Here is a 16163-nt window from a genome sequence, read left to right as displayed (position 1 = left end):
ACAATTATAAAATGGATACCCTCAAATGAGTTTACCACTGGAGGTGGTCCAATACTAGGCTGAAGTGACATTCCTTGCTAAGGACAAGGAATGTCACTTCTCTGGGGGAAGGAGCATGAGCTGGTTTGGACTAGATATACAAACCAAATTTTGGTGATTACAAAACTATGGATCCACCAGACATGGAGAATATTCATTCAGTTGTATAATTTTGGAGAAAAAAATAATACAGATAGCAGACACGACACAAAACTATAGTCATTTCATATGGGACCATTCTGACTTTAAGAGACAGTAACAGTTTCATTTTTATATGAAGCAAGAATGATACAATTATGGATTCACTCAATTCTGAGAGAAACTATGAAATCACCCTGCACATTTTAATTTCCAAAGCTAACACCTGCATTAAATGAAATCTGTTCATTCGTCTGCAGTTAAAATGGAGTGTTTACACCTTGTAGAGCTGTTGCACCAGGTGGATTGACATGAATCATGGCTCCAACACAATAGATGTCAATTGAAACAAAGGAGAGGTTTATCAAACCTCTTCAAGAAAGTAAACCATCATGCTATGTTGCAAAAAAATGTGGATTGTTCACAGTTCGCCTTGTCTAAAATCTGGACCAAGTACAAACAACATAAGGTTGTAAAAGGCAAGCATTCTGGTAGACCAAGGAAATATCAAATTGTCGAGACATAAAACTGAAAACAACATATCTTAAAAATAAAAAATGCAGCGCAAAACAAATGAAAAAACAAACTGGATTCACCTTCTGTGACCAAACTGTAAGAAACCTCCTAAAGAAAATGGGATTTAAACACAAAAGCTCAACAGAAGCCGTCATTACCACCTAAACAGCAAAAATTAACGGGAAAGGAAACGCAATTGTGGACTATAGATGACTGGATAAAAGTCCTATTCAGTGATGAATCGTGAATCTGCTTTAGGCAAGGTGATGATGCTTGAACTAACTTGCTGTACTTATGAAAGTTATGGGATTATGCGCCAAACAACAGTTCAGAGTAGCCAGAGTGCTCTCTCAGGTTATTCCCTTGTTTTGTTGGGGGACTTCAAGGGTCACGTCGGAGAGGGGTGATTGGGAGGATCAGTCCCGCTGATCAGAAGCCGAGTGGTGTTTTGGTATTGGATGTTTGTTTTCGTTACAGATTGTACTCGTCACTACGATCCAGCATAAGGATGTCCATATGCGCACCAGGCATAAGGTCACCCTGAGCCGCAGTTCTATGATCCACTTTCTGGTTGTGTCGCCGGACTCACGGTGCTACATTTTGAACACTCGGGTGGAGAAAGGGATGCAGCTGTGAACAGACTATTAAAAATTTTGAAACGGCTCCGATGGCGGTGGAGGATGCCGGCCAAAACAGGCAGGCCCAAACACATTGTGAGAGTCTGCTGGGGGCGTCTGGCAGTCTACTTTCAAAAGGGAGTTTGGACTCCCACATTCAGGAGAGCTTCCACCATGTTCCAAAGGAGGCAGCCGACAGTGAGTCAAAGTGGGCCATGTCCTATGCCTGTATGGATGTGGAAGTGATCTCAGAGTGGTTAGTGCCTGTCGTGGCAGTAATCCCAGAAACAGCTGGTGGACAGCAACAACGAGGGATGCAATCAAACTGAAGAAGGAGTCCTATGGGGCCCTTTTGGCCGACACGCCATGCATGTGCGGCTTTGGCAGTCGCCGAAGCAACAACTTGGACATGGGAAGAGTTTGCAGAAGCCATGGAGAATGACTTCCAGACAGCTTTGAAGAGATTCTGAACCACCATTCGCCATCCCAGAAAAGGCAAAGTGTTCGGTGTGGACGGTGTGCTGCTAACCTCGACTTGGGATGTTATCCAGAATGCACAAGACCTTATTACAATGTTGATTATACACACGTCCTTTAAATTGTATTTCGAAACAATGTTGCGAAATAGTTGTATTTGTAAACAGAGACAACGTTGATGTCTAATGTTGAAGCCATGTTGTTGGTTGGGAAATGACCAAATTTTAAGGGTCAAATCAACGTCATAAACGGACATTAAATATACATTGACAAGAAGCATGTTTCAAAGTTTTTTTTGTATTGTAAAATATTGATTGGGGATTACTAAAATTTGATGGTCAAATCAACGTCAGAACCCAAATTTGAATAAATGTTCTCAACGTTGTTTCAATGTCGTCTTGTGGACCAGTAGGAGTACTTTTAAGAACTCCTTTCATCTACACATTTAAGTTCTTGGGGACTGCTGGATAGTCCAATTTTGGATTCAGGTGGAAGAGTGTATAAACCGCGGACCAGCTCCCTAGCTTCGGCAAGGTCCTTGAGGGTGCATGTTTGCCCAACCATTCTACATGGTTATTCGAACTTGGATAAAGGTATTCGACCATGTCTCACAGGACATCATGTATTGGACTGCTTGACTTTGGCAGTCCACTTCATGTAAGACTGGTGTCAGAGCCTCATCTATGTTGCCCGGCGGTAAGTCGTACATGTCTCCAGTGATGGTTGGAATTTGTCAGCTGGCTGCCCTTCGTCACCGATTCTGTTCTTAACTTTTCAGGACAGAATTTCTGGTCAGTCAGGGCGTTGAGATCTGCAGGATTGTGTCTCTGGCTTCATCAGGCTGTGATCTTTACCTCTCACTGGATCAGTTTGCAGCAGAGTTTGAATCGACGGCTAAATATCAGCGCCTACAAATCCGAGTCCACGTGATGTATACAAATTATACATTTCAATTAAAAAGTGTCTCGTTTAAGTAAGTCTTTATTTTCAGGAATTACAAAAAAATATATAACAAAAGTCTAATAATTTCAATAAATTGAACATTTCAGTACAACACTGCCAAAATGAGAAGCATTTGAAGATACGTTTAACTGACAACAGGAAATAACACAAGAGTCAGCTTTATGTTGAGAAAATATTTTTAATAGTATTTGCATGTAAAAAAATACATGCCCTGATCCATTAATACTTTTAATGACAAAAAAAAAACCCCAAAGCAAATAGCAAACGAGGTCTTCTTGTCCTAGCGTCTTTCAGTTCCCGCTATGATGGCTGCCGTTTGGCAGTGTGTCTTTGTTTCCGAGGAGTTTAACAAAATAAAAGTCTTGCTTGCTTTCTTCTTCACAACAACAAAAAGATGGCATTCTTCAGGCCCCCCAAAGGGAAAATAAAACTAAAAAGGGGATGAAAAGTGACAGACACAGAGACAAACGTCACTCAGCAGCTCGATACTTACGTACACGAGGAGGAGGTCCCGGGGGGCCCCCGCCCCATTTGCTGTCATTGCCAGCTTTTTTCTTGAGTCAAAGTGTCGCTTCGTCAGACATCGCTTCACTCAGCGGCTTTGACGTCAGCTAAACTCACGCCGACCTCTTGAGCCCTTGACAGCAGCCGGCGTAGCCGCTCGGACACGGCGTCGCCGCTGCACGCTCCCGCCGCCTCTGACTGCAACAGCTGGGAAGGGTGAGATGGGACACAAAAAGGAAGCAAGAGGTAAACATTTGTCTACTTCCTGTTAGCATGTACCCTAGCGCTGATATCGGGGTTTTTTTTGGCATGCTGCTGGCGTAATGTTGTCGGTGTGGCAAGTTATTTTGGCAGAGGGTGGGCCATTTACATCTTTCCAAAGTTCAGCACACAGCGGAAGGTTCTGGAGCGCTTGCTGATGAAGACGTCTCACCTGCAAACACAAAAACAAGAGAGGAAGACGACGAGGAAAAGAAGATGGCGACAAAAAGGGGCATACTCAAAACAAGATATACAAGTCCTGACTTTTGATGCACTCCTGCTGGGGACAAATGAGATTTAGTAGCAAGAATACAAAGAGTCCACAACAGGGGGCGCTTATGCTGGCTAACTATGCGAATCACTGCCTAATGCACATATATACGAATAAAGGTCGCCATATTTGGTATGAAGATGAAGATGCTCTGGTTGCTATTTTCCGTCTCCATATTCTAGGATGTTGAGAGACATTAGAGAGAAGTATTAATGTTGTTAGCTTGATTGAACGATTCGTTCGCATGGCGCCTCACCTCGGACGGGTGCTTTAGCTCCGCTTCCACAGCGATGGCTCTGCAGAAAAACATTATCATCAGCATTGTCTGTGTGATGTTTGTGTCAGAAAACAAATCCTCACATTTTCCAAGAGGCAAAAGACTTTGGAGCGTTGCTGGTCAACATCTTGGCCTGGAAGCGCACGTGTTCCAGGTTTCCTTCAGTCCACTCCTGATGCAGCAACCTGTTAAGAACACCACCCCCACATCATGGACACAACATTCAGGTCACATCTAAGAGGTGAGCCAGGATGTACCTGAGCGCCAGCGTGATGTTGGTGGGCATCATGTAATGGAGTCTCTCCAGAACCAGTGCATGCTGGGACATGTCTACACAGCTCAGGTAGAAGGACACCACCTGAAGACAAACACACAAAAATACCTGAGTCATGTAAATATTACAGTTAATGACTTGTTTCCAACAAAAGCAGAGTCTTTGATAGTCGCCAGCTGCCTTCATAAAAACAAAGAGACTAATTGGCCCTGGCATTAACAGCGGTGGCTGTAGGCAACTTCCTGATGTAATTTCTTGCATTTGAACTGAAGTAACCCGGGTGGTCCAGCAGTTTTATTTATCCGTATTCCCTTAAAACGTTGCGTTCCTTAGCTGTTGGTGTGAAAGTCCTACTGTTTGTTTCCAATGAACTCATCAGCGCTATTAATGCTGGCTGAGCAGTTCTGTTGCTGCCGTGTTGTGCAATATACGTCTTGACAATTGATCAAGTTAGTCAAAATGATCTATGTTTTCCGTCCCACTTTCTCACGCGCTCCAAATCATTGTGAAAGTTTAAAGACGTACTTGTCAAAAAACTCCCATTCACATCCAAAGCCTAATTATTGTTTATTTTGATTTTAAACCGATTCATAAACTTTAAAGAATGAATTTAAAATATTTTCTAAAATGTATTATTATTATTTATAGTGTTGCTTTTATCAATATTTGTTTTTTATTTTGTTAGTACAGTACAACCTTCATTTACAAACCCCTCTATTTGCAAAGTTTTCGGTTTACAAACTTTTGGATTGCACCAAATATACCTCTATACAGCAGAGGGGGAAGACATTACGTCTCATTTAGAGAGAACACACAGCCCCCTCTCCCCATTTCCCCCCTTCTTACCGCCTGTTTGGTCCTTCCTCTCCTCTCGTGAGGTGATCCTTTACCGATGTTAATGCGTGTAAGTGGTTACTTTTTAAAATGCTTATTATTGTAGCAACATGGTTGTTAAAAGTTAAGGATTTTGGTGCTTTCCGATCGTTTGTGAGGGCACCAATGGGAATTATGTGCGTGTAGGCATAGCAGCACATACAGGAAAATCCAGCTTGTTGTCATCCTTTTGGCTTTTATTAAAGAGAAAGTTAATTTATCGCCCCCTTGTTATGTTTTTTTGATATAGAGTACTGTATAGCACTCAATGTGGTTTTCAAAGTGTACAAACCTTTACCAAAATATGGACTTTGTCAGGGCTGGAACCCATTAATCAAATTTACATTAGTTCTTATGGAGAATTTTGCTTCAGAAAACAAACTCCTTGATTAACGAACCATGTTCAAGAACCTATTAAGTTGATAAATTGAGGTTCCACTGTATTGTATTTAGAAAGTATTAGATTTGTAGGTCTTCTCAATTACTTAGCATATTTCTATCCTAAGTATTGTAAAGCTGGTATATGGTTGGTGTGGCTCTATTTACTTTTATTAAATTTATATTATGTGTTTTTTGTGGTTACAAATTCAAATATCATTTTTAAAAAGACGTTTTTAGTTCAACACTTACATTTTATATACCAATTCAGAATCGTCTTGAATTGAGAATTGATTCTAAATTGAATCGTGAGTTGCCCAAAGATTGCCTCCTCCAGTAATTAGTTAAGTTCATATACTACTTTGTATACTAAGAGCAACATCTTGCCTTGTTGTGGAAGCGATAACAAGTCCAGAAGTGGGCAGGGTCAAAGGGCACCTCCAGGCGAGAAGGGACCGTGATCAGGCAGCGCAGGACCAGCTCCGACAATCGCCCGGCTGCCTGAGACTGGAAGCCGGGGCCACTGCAGAACATCATGTAGCTGCAAAGACAGGGACACGCCATTCGTCTACAGTCGGTCGTGATTGCGACGCCGGCAGGTCACACTCACTCCATCCAGAGGCGGTGAAGCTCCTCGGTCCGTGCGGCCGAGCCCAGCGCTCGCTCGAAGGCGTCCAGCGTGTCATCCACAGAGCCATGCAGCCACAGCCAGCGACTGGAAGCAGACAGCGCGTCATGTCAACGCGACGCTACGTGCTACGGCTAGGTCACATGACATGGTTGAGGGCGGTACCAGTGAAGCAGGTGCAGATAGGACATTTGCTGGTTTATCTGCTCTTCCAGGTCCTTTTTGATGACGGAAGCAAGATTCATGTGGTCTGTTGGAAGGCCGAGGATGTTCCTGATGGAAGACGACGGTGCAACGTTAGCTTTCAAGTCATGGATTCAAGCTCTAATTAACAAACTAATCAAGGTGACGAACCGCAAAATGTCCACAGGCGTCATGTTACTGCTCTCGTCCTCACATAAAGACAGGACGAAACCTCGGAAAAGCGGAGTAACCGCGCTCTGCTTGTCCTGTCAAAGCAAATTTCACTTCCTGTGAGATGCTAGCCACAGTCAGGTACATAACACAGGAAGTACCAGTGGAGGCCATGCCCACCTGAGCCATGAGGAAGCTACAGCAGTGGTAGAAGACTTCCGCATTGTTGGGACACTCAACTAGCGCGTGTAGCCACAAGCTAACGGCGCGGTCGCTATTCCCCAAGCGAACGTGGAAGTCAGCCAGAGTGCTTCGCAGGGTGCATGACTCAGGACACATCTCCAGCAGCGCTTCGCACAGGTTCACACCCTCCTCAAGCCTTCACAAACACATGTCACACTTGTGAAGTCACGGTCATCACCGACAATTTGACCCCTGACCCGCTCACCTGTCCAACAGCCTGTGCAGCAGCAGTAGGTTGGTATGGAGCGGCAGGCACGCCAACGTCCTCTCGCTTGGTGTCAACGATTCGTTATTGCACTGACTGATGGCATCTTCCAGGGACAAACACACACATTAGTGGGCTCATCACAGCGGTCCGCTGACACACATGCCATCAGGACGTTTACCTCGGAAGAGCGTCATGAGGTCCTCATGTTGTGTGATGATGTCCTGAGCCGTTCGCCAGGGCAAAAGAAAGTGCTCAGTGCTGACCAGCCTGGACGGGCCAGACTCTAACGGGTCATACAGACTGGAGGGAAGACGTCGAAACTCCTTCAGGTGAAAGTAACACAACCATGCCAGCGCACGGTCGCTCACCATCAGATGATCGGCGACGCTTTGGTTGTGACCTGACTTCAAGGCGGTCTGAAAGCAGGCATCACATGATGATGCACAATAGGACCAGCAACTAGGGCTGGACAACTAATCAAATTTGAAACACAATTTAGATTTTAGCTTCCCACGATCATAAAAATATTCTGAATGAAAAAAACAAAAACGATTAATGTGCATTGCAGCCTGTAACAGTGACACAAATGAGTAAAATAAAAGACCACGTTTACGAGAAGTTTGGGATCTCACCATGGTTGTTACTTTTTATTTGACAACGCTAGTATGTCTAATCAATAATCACAGAACTCAACAAAAAAGTGAGGCCATATGAATTCCGCGTTAACTTAACCACGGAGAGATTCCCAGAATTGTCCAATAAAAGGTAATCAATCTGCTGCTGAATGAAGAATATCAGGAGCAAAATTGAAATAAATGTAAGCAAAATGCAGTCATTATGAGGAGAAGAAATATTATTTTGGGAAAATAATTTGTCTGGTTCCGCTCTTTATTTCCCGAAACCCATCCTAAACTAAATTTGGAGATGGCCATTTGAAACAGCGCCTAAAGTAAGAAGCTAAAGCTAGCAGGAACAATCTATACACCCACAACACATCTTATCTTCTTGTGTTGTTGTGAACAACATCATCAATTTAAGATCAATGAACAAAAAGGACAGCATTTTTTTTTTAACAACTTCAATTTGTCTCCAAACTCAAAAAGCTAAGAAAAAAACACTTCCCTGTTTCACAATGACACCGCTTTGCACAACATCCGGTCAAGCGGCACTAACAAAATAAAAGGTTTTTAAAAAATACCTTACACAAACTTAAAGGTACTTAAAACACATGTTGATATTTTCACATACAGTATTTGGTATTACACCAATAAATTAATTGGTATTACATTAATAAATGTGAGATTTTTGTATTTTATTTATGACAATGCAGCACATTCACTATATCAGTATATACTATTATATACTTGTATATGATAGTATATATATATATATATATATATATATATATATATATATATATATATATACACACACACACACACACACACACACACACACACACACACACACACACACACAGTCAAGAAAATAAGTATTTCAACACCCTGATTTCTAAGTTCTCCCACTTAGAAATCATGGAGGGGTCTGAAATGTTCACGGTAAGTGCATGCCCACTGTATGAGGGATAACCTAAAAAGAAAAATCCAGAAATACCAATCTATGATTCTTTTTAAATTTATTTGTGTGATACAGCTGAAAATAAGTATTTGAACACCTGTCTATCAGCTAGAATTCTGACCCTCAAAGACCTGTTAGTCCGCCTTTAAAAGTCCTCCTCCACTCCACTGTATTATCCTGAATTAGATGCACCTGTGTGAGGTCGTTAGCTGCATAAATACACCTGTCCACCCCATACGATCCGTAAGACCCAAACATTCAGCATGGCTAAGAGTAAAGAGCTGTCCAAAGACACCAGAGACAAAATTGTACAACTCCACAAAGATGGAAAGGCCTTTGGAGAAATTGCCAAACAGCTTGGTGGAAAAAGGTCCACTGTTGGAGCAATCATTAGAAAATGGAGGAAGCTAAACATGACGGTCAGTCTCAATCAGAGTGGAGGCCCATGCAAGATATTACCTAGTGGGGTCTCAATGATGCTAAGAAAGGTGAGGAATCAGCCCGGGACTACACAGCAGGACTTGGTCAATGACCTGAAAAGAGCTCGGACCACTGTTTTCATGGTCACTGTTGGCAATACACTAGGACGTCATGGTTTGAAATCATGCATGGCAGGAAAGGTTCCCATGCTTAAACCAGCACATGTTAAGGCCCGTCTTAAGTTTGCCAATGACAATTTGGATGATCCAGAGGAGTCATGGGAGAAAGTTTCATGGACGGATGAGGCCAAAATTGACCTTTTTGGTCATAATTCCACTATGCGTGTTTGGAGGAAGAAGAATGATGCGTACCATCCCAGGAACACCATCCCTACTGTGACGCATGGGGGTGGTAGCATCATTATTTAGGGGTGTTTTTCTGCTCATGGGACAGGGCGACTGTACTGTATTAAGGAGAGGATGACTGGAGCCATGTATTGTCAAATTTTGGACAAAAACCTCCTTCCCTCAGTCAGATCATTGAAGATGAGTCGTGGCTGGATCTTCCAACATGACAATGACCCAAAGCACACAGTCAGGAAAACCAAGGAGTGGCTTCGTAAGAACCATATCAAGGTTCCGGAGTGGCCTAGCCAGTCTCCAGGCCTAAATCCAATTGAAAATCTTTGGGGGGAGCTGAAAGTCTGTTACTCAGCGACAGCCCAGAAACCTGACTGATCGAGAGAAGATCTGTGTGGAGGAGTGGGCGAAAATCCCTTCTCCAGTCTGTGCAAACCTGGTGAAGAACTACAGAAAACGTTTGACGTCTGTAATTGCAAATATAGGCTACTCTACCAAATTTTAATGTTGGTGTTCAAATACTTATTTTCAGCTTTATCACACAAATAAATTGTTAAAAATTTCAGACCCCTCCATGATTTCTAAGAGGGAGAACTTGCAAAATAGCAGGGTGTTAAAATACTTATTTTTTTTCACTGTGTATATATATATATTTATTTATATATATATATATATATATATACATATATATATACACATATATATATACATACACCCACACCCACACACACATATATATAAGTATAAATGGTTTAAAAAGGTAATTAAAAAACGTAAACCGTAAAATATATATATTTTCATATATATACACCGGTATTATTATTGTTATTCTAATGTGTTGTTGCTATTATCTATTTATTACTTGTTATTTGTTAGATTAATATCCAATTGTTCTTTTAGATTATACAATAAATACCCATGTTTTCAAATCAGTAAATAACCCTGTTATTAATCGTGATTTCAATATCCACAAAAAAAAAAATTGTGATTATCATTTTCGCATAATCGACCAGTCCTACCTAAAACCTACGCACACTGTTGCGTGGGAAATACCTGGAAGATGGTGAGAGCAGCGTCCAGCCGCCCCGTGAACAAGTTCAAGTGGACTCGATAGAGCAGAGCCTCCAACAACTGGAAGGAACGCTCCTTCGACAAGCCTCCCGGCGCTTGGGCGAGCAGGAAGTTCAGCAGACGCTCGCACACGTAGTCCTTCCCCTCAAACGAGCTTTCTAAAGTCAGATACTGCAACCAAAAAAAACATGCCTATGTCATATCAGCATGAAGCTCTGCCAGCTGTGTCACGTCACAGCGCAACTCACGTTCCACCACACACGGCGATCGGGGGCGTGTTCCACAGCCATTTCGCACATTTCCTGCACTTCCTCGCGGCTGCCACGGCGGGAGAAGAGCATCAGGTAGTGTGCCCACACTTCGGGGTCCTCGCAGTTGTTTTCCAGAGCGCGAGACAAAGTATTCAGGGCAGCCTCCAAACACTCAGCCGGCGGTCTGCAGGGAAAGCTACTGTTAAGATGGGCGTGGCGGGAACACGAGTGAGGCGGACACGCACGTACGCGTTGTCTTGGTGGAGGTATCGGAATGTGAGTTTGATCCACAGCTGCATGTCTCCAGAGTTGTCCAACACGCTGCTCTCCAGCTTGGAGATGTCGTCGGTGTCGCTGACAAAGTAACGCCTGTCCTCAGACGTCACACACGTGTCCAACGTTGTCATGCTACCAGGCAGGCTGCCGATGTCTGAAACTACAAATAATGGGAGTCATGCGATGATTACACTAGAACAGGGCTATCCAAAGTCCGGCCCGGGGGTCATTTGCGGTTCACGGACCCAGTTTTGTTGGCCCGTAGCATAATGTCGGGAAAAAAAAAACAGTGGAAGTGTAAAAAAGGTAATGAAAAAAAATGCAGAAATGTTTTAACTAATAACAATATACTTGATCACCTATAATACAAAGGTTACACAAAGTTTTGTCTTTACACACACACACACACACACACACACACACACACACACACACACACACACACACACACACACACACACACACAAGGGGTGTAACGGCAGACAAAAATTTTGTTTCGGTATGTACCCCGGTTCAGAGGTCACGGTTCGATTGATTTTCAGTACAGTAAGAAAACAAAAAAATTTAAATTTTTTGGTTATTTATTTAGCAAATTTGCAAAATCTTCCACCAAAAGTATTTTTCTTAGTGGAATATTCGATGTGAAGTAATCGGAACCTTGGATGGATCAATAATTCATAGTAACATTGATTTTGATTCAATATTATGTTTTGAGCAATGACAGTTTGAAAGAAAAAAAAATGCTGTCTTCTATTAGTTAATGTTGCAACTTTTTCCAAATTACATTTAGCCTTTAAGCTTTTTTATTACACTTCTGTTTATGTTTATTTTAATAGTATTTTTAGAATGTGCTGTGGGCCTTTAAAACATTAGCTGCGGGCCGCAAATGGCATCCGGGGCACGCTTTTGACACCCCTGCTATAGATAATAAAAAATAAAATCTGATAAATCTATGGGTAAAAAGCAGAGCTTGGCGACGCATGCGCGTTTATCATAACTCTCTCGCTCTCTCTGTCTCTGCCCCTTCCTCACGAATGTTGCTGCGCACACAATTTGTTTTGTTTTTAACTCCTTAATAACCCTGAAAGTACATTGAAACTACACGCAACCCTAACTTAAAATGCCGGACATTTGAGGCATTTAAGAAACTCCACCTGGACAGCCCCGCAAAAGAGGATATATCCGGTGAAAAGAGGAGGTATGGTCAGTTTTTCGTAGCCTGGTCGCTGCTAGCATGCCGTGTGTGTGTGTGAGATTGATTGAAATTTTATTAGTAAATTGCACAGTTCAGTACATATTCCGTACAATTCACCACTAAATGGTAACACTCCATATAAGTTTTTCAACATGTTTAAGTCGGGGTCCACGTAAATCAATTCATGGTAAATTCATGTTGTGCCTTGGTGTGCATTGTTTACACAACCTGCGGTACGCTACTTAATATGTCCGTATGGAAACTCGATCGGTACACCTCCGAACCGAACCAAGACCCCCGTACTGAAAGGGTTCAATACAAATACACGTACCGTTACACCCCTCAAATACATATATATACAGTGAAGAAAATAAGTATTTGAACACCTTGCTATTTTGCAAGTTCTCCCACTTAAAAATCCTGGAGGGGTCTTAAATTTTCATGGTAGGTACATGTCCACTGTATGAGAGATAACCTAAAAAGAAAAATCCAGAAATCACAATCTATGATTTTTTTAACAATTTAATCGTGTGATACAGCTGAAAATAAGTATTTGAACACCAAAGTCTGACCCTCAAAGACATGTTAGTCCGCCTTTAAAAATCCTCCTCCACTCCACTGTATTATCCTGAATCAGATGCACCTGTGTGAGGTCGTTAGCTGCATAAATACACCTGTCCACCCCATACAATCAGTAAGACCCAAACATTCAGCATGGCTAAGAGCAAAGAGCTGTCCAACGACACCAGAGAAAAAATTGTACAACTCCACAAGGATGGAAAGGGCTACGGAGAAATTGCCAAGCAGCCATGTGAAAAAAGGTCCACTGTTGGAGCAATCATTAGATAATGGAAGAAGCTGAACATGACGGTCAATCTCAATCGGAGAGAAACTCCATGCAAGATATCACCTTGTGGGGTCTCAATGATGCTAAGAAAGGTGAGGAATCAGCCCAAGACTACACGGCAGGACTTGGTCAATGACCTGACAAGAGCTGGGACCACTGTTTCCATGGTCACTGTTGGTAATACACCAAGACGTCATGGTTTGAAATCATGCATGGCACGGAAGGTTCACTTGCTTAAACCAGCACATGTTAAGGCCCGTCTTAAGTTTGCCAATGACCATTTGGATGATCCAGAGGAGTCATGGGAGAAAGTTTTGTGGACAGATGAGACCCAAATTTACCTTTTTGGTCATAATTCCACTATGCGTGTTTGGAGGAAGAAGAATGATGTGTACCATCCCAAGAACACCTCCCCTACTGTGAAGCATGGAGGTGGTAGCATTATGCTTTGGGGATGTTTTTCTGCTCATGGGACAGGACGACTGTACTGTATTAAGGAGAGGATGACTGGAGCCATGTATTGTGAGATTTTGGCCAAAAACCTCCTTCCCTCAGTCAGATCATTGAAGATGAGTCGTGGCTGGCTCTTCCAACATGACTATGACGCAAAGCACACCGCCAGAAAAACCAAGAAGTGGCTTCGTAAGAACCATATCAAAGTTCTGGAGTGGCCTAGCCAGTCTCCAGACTTAAATCCAATTGAAAATCTTTGGGGGGAGCTGAAAGTCTGTGTTACTCAGCGACAGCCCAGAAACCAGACTGATCGAGAGAAGACCTGTGTGGAGGAGTTGGTGAAAATCCTTCCTGAAAACATGTGACCTCTGTAATTGCAAACAAAAGCTACTCTACCAAATATTAATGTTGGTGTTCAAATACTTATTTTCAGCTTTATCACTCAAATAAATTGTTAAAAAATCATAGATTGTGATTTCTGGATTTTTCTTTTTAGGTTATCTCTCATACAGTGGACATGCACCTACCGTGAAAATTTCAGACCCTTCCATGATTTGTAAGTGGGAGAACAGGCAAAATAGCAGGGTGTTCAAATACTTATTTTCTTGACTGGATATATATATATATATATATATATATATATATATATATATGTATATATATATGTATATATATATATATATATATACATATAAATATATATATGTACACATATATATACAGTGGACATGCACCTAACGTGAAAATGTGTGTGTATATATATATATATATATATATATATATACACAGACACATATACACATACACACACACACACACACATATATATATCAAAATAGCCCCTGGATAGGTTGACTTTCAGTATGCAGCCCTTCAATCAATCAATCAATCAATGTTTACTTATATAGCCCTAAATCACTAGTGTCTCAAAGGGCTGCACAAATCACTACGACATCCTCGGTAGGCCCACATAAGGGCAAGGAAAACTCACACTCAGTGGGACGTCGGTGACAATGATTACTATGAGAACCTTGGAGAGGAGGAAAGCAATGGATGTCGAGCGGGTCTAACATGATACTGTGAAAGTTCAATCCATAATGGATCCAACACAGTCTGGTGGAAAACGTTTAGACACATCTGATCTAAAATATTACAAGCTGTTGAAATAAAATGTAAAAAATATATAAACAAAGTTTAATTAGCATATAAAAAAATAAATACTAACTTATTAATGAATTATTTGGAAATATTACAAAAACAACAACAACAACAAATGTGTCACTGAACATTGTTTTTATAAAAATGTAAGAAAAATAAGAGCGAAAAAATCGGATTGTAATGAGAAAAAGCTGCAATGTTCTAACTAATAATTAACAATAAAATACTTAATCACCCATAATACAGAGTTAACAACCCTGCTCTAAAATATCAGAAGCTCTCAAAATAAAATATAAAATAAAAAAACACTAACACATTTTTGTTAGTTAATTAAAAAATTAAAATAATACCAACTTACGAATTAATTTGAAAATGACAACAATAATAAACACTGTTAAATGTGTAAATGAAAACTACTATTTTAGTACAGACAGAATTTTTGACACTTGATTAATCAGTTAGACAATCGTAATATTATTATGTTTATTCTATTCTTATAGGGGAAAAAAACAGCAATAATGTAAGAATTAGAGCAAATACGTGTAAATGTAATGAGAAAAAGCTGGAATGTTCTGAAAAATAATTATAAAAATATAATTAGTCACCTACAGCTGACAACGTTTTTTCTTTAAATGAATATTTTTGTTTAATTTCTTTCATTTTATCTACAAAATAAAAAAATATCAAAATTGCCCCACCATACATTGACTTTTCAGTATTCGACCATTGGTGGAAAAACTTTGAACACCCTTGCATAAAGGGAACAACATTATGCATATTTTTCTCATTGGTTCACATGACCAACCTGATGTTTCAGACATCTGGTGTCCTGCCACGGCATCATCCTCCCCGTCAGGTTCCACAGGGCGCTCGCTCTGAGCAGATGGCCTCCATTTCCTCTTGTCCTTCCAGGTAGTGAAGGGCGGGACTAAAAGACCAAATAAACGTCAACGCTATTCTTCGTTTCCCTGTCTCAGGCGCAGGCTTCATCTACCATGACGGCGGCTCTCGTTAACTTTGCTGACCAGAAAGACAGCCTTCTGGTCCACACCCATTCCGTCTTTCTTAGGACCAAACAGTTTGGTCAGGTACTTTTCTAGAAGACGCAACACAATAATATATCAGTCAGTGCACGTGACAACGAAAGATGGATCTAGACAGGTCTGATTGTGACTGAAGGCCCTGCCCACCTGTGGCGGCGCTGACTTGACTGCCAGAGGAGCTTTCAGTGTAGCCAATCAGAGACAAGTTATAGGAGAGCACATCCTGGAAGAGCAGACCTCCTGTGAGAGTACAGCTCCTCATGTGTTGCCTGGAGGAGCACAGGAGCACGTCACCACCACCTTCATCACAACAATCCCAACCACAGAGACACCTGTCCATACCATTGACAGTCGTCATCATTGCAGGTTCCGGTCAAGTCAAAGCGACAGAAACATTTTTTGGGTTGGATGGCGTTGCTGTAGGTGGCTGAGCTCAGGGACAACTTCTCTTTGGTCCTGTAGTACGGACTGAACCTGAGAGCGACAACAGA

The 16163-nt window shown here is 41.6% G+C and overlaps 1 protein-coding gene across 1 annotated transcript in view; it reads right to left on the bottom strand.

The window, feature by feature from the left end:
• Positions 1-2908: 2908 nt before the first annotated feature.
• The window catches only part of LOC133549353 (zinc finger C3H1 domain-containing protein), a 20885-nt gene continuing 7630 nt past the window's right edge, over positions 2909-16163 (bottom strand). The window contains exons 17-35 of the mRNA XM_061894692.1: positions 16015-16146; positions 15820-15941; positions 15624-15725; positions 15435-15557; positions 10950-11136; positions 10698-10884; positions 10432-10620; positions 7200-7437; positions 7019-7124; positions 6751-6949; positions 6571-6665; positions 6382-6489; positions 6199-6303; positions 5976-6129; positions 4321-4421; positions 4147-4248; positions 4043-4082; positions 3625-3687; positions 2909-3461 (exon numbers count right to left, since the gene is read on the bottom strand). Of these exons, the coding sequence (XP_061750676.1) occupies positions 3339-3461; positions 3625-3687; positions 4043-4082; positions 4147-4248; positions 4321-4421; positions 5976-6129; positions 6199-6303; positions 6382-6489; positions 6571-6665; positions 6751-6949; positions 7019-7124; positions 7200-7437; positions 10432-10620; positions 10698-10884; positions 10950-11136; positions 15435-15557; positions 15624-15725; positions 15820-15941; positions 16015-16146 (2476 nt within the window). The 3' untranslated portion in view covers positions 2909-3338. The remainder of the gene's footprint in view (positions 3462-3624; positions 3688-4042; positions 4083-4146; positions 4249-4320; positions 4422-5975; positions 6130-6198; positions 6304-6381; positions 6490-6570; positions 6666-6750; positions 6950-7018; positions 7125-7199; positions 7438-10431; positions 10621-10697; positions 10885-10949; positions 11137-15434; positions 15558-15623; positions 15726-15819; positions 15942-16014; positions 16147-16163) is intronic.

Source organism: Nerophis ophidion, linkage group LG03 (assembly GCF_033978795.1).
Source record: "Nerophis ophidion isolate RoL-2023_Sa linkage group LG03, RoL_Noph_v1.0, whole genome shotgun sequence".
Classification (NCBI taxonomy): Eukaryota; Metazoa; Chordata; class Actinopteri; order Syngnathiformes; family Syngnathidae; genus Nerophis; species Nerophis ophidion.
Note: the sequence above shows the minus strand (reverse complement) of the source record. Positions and strands in the feature narration are given on the sequence as shown.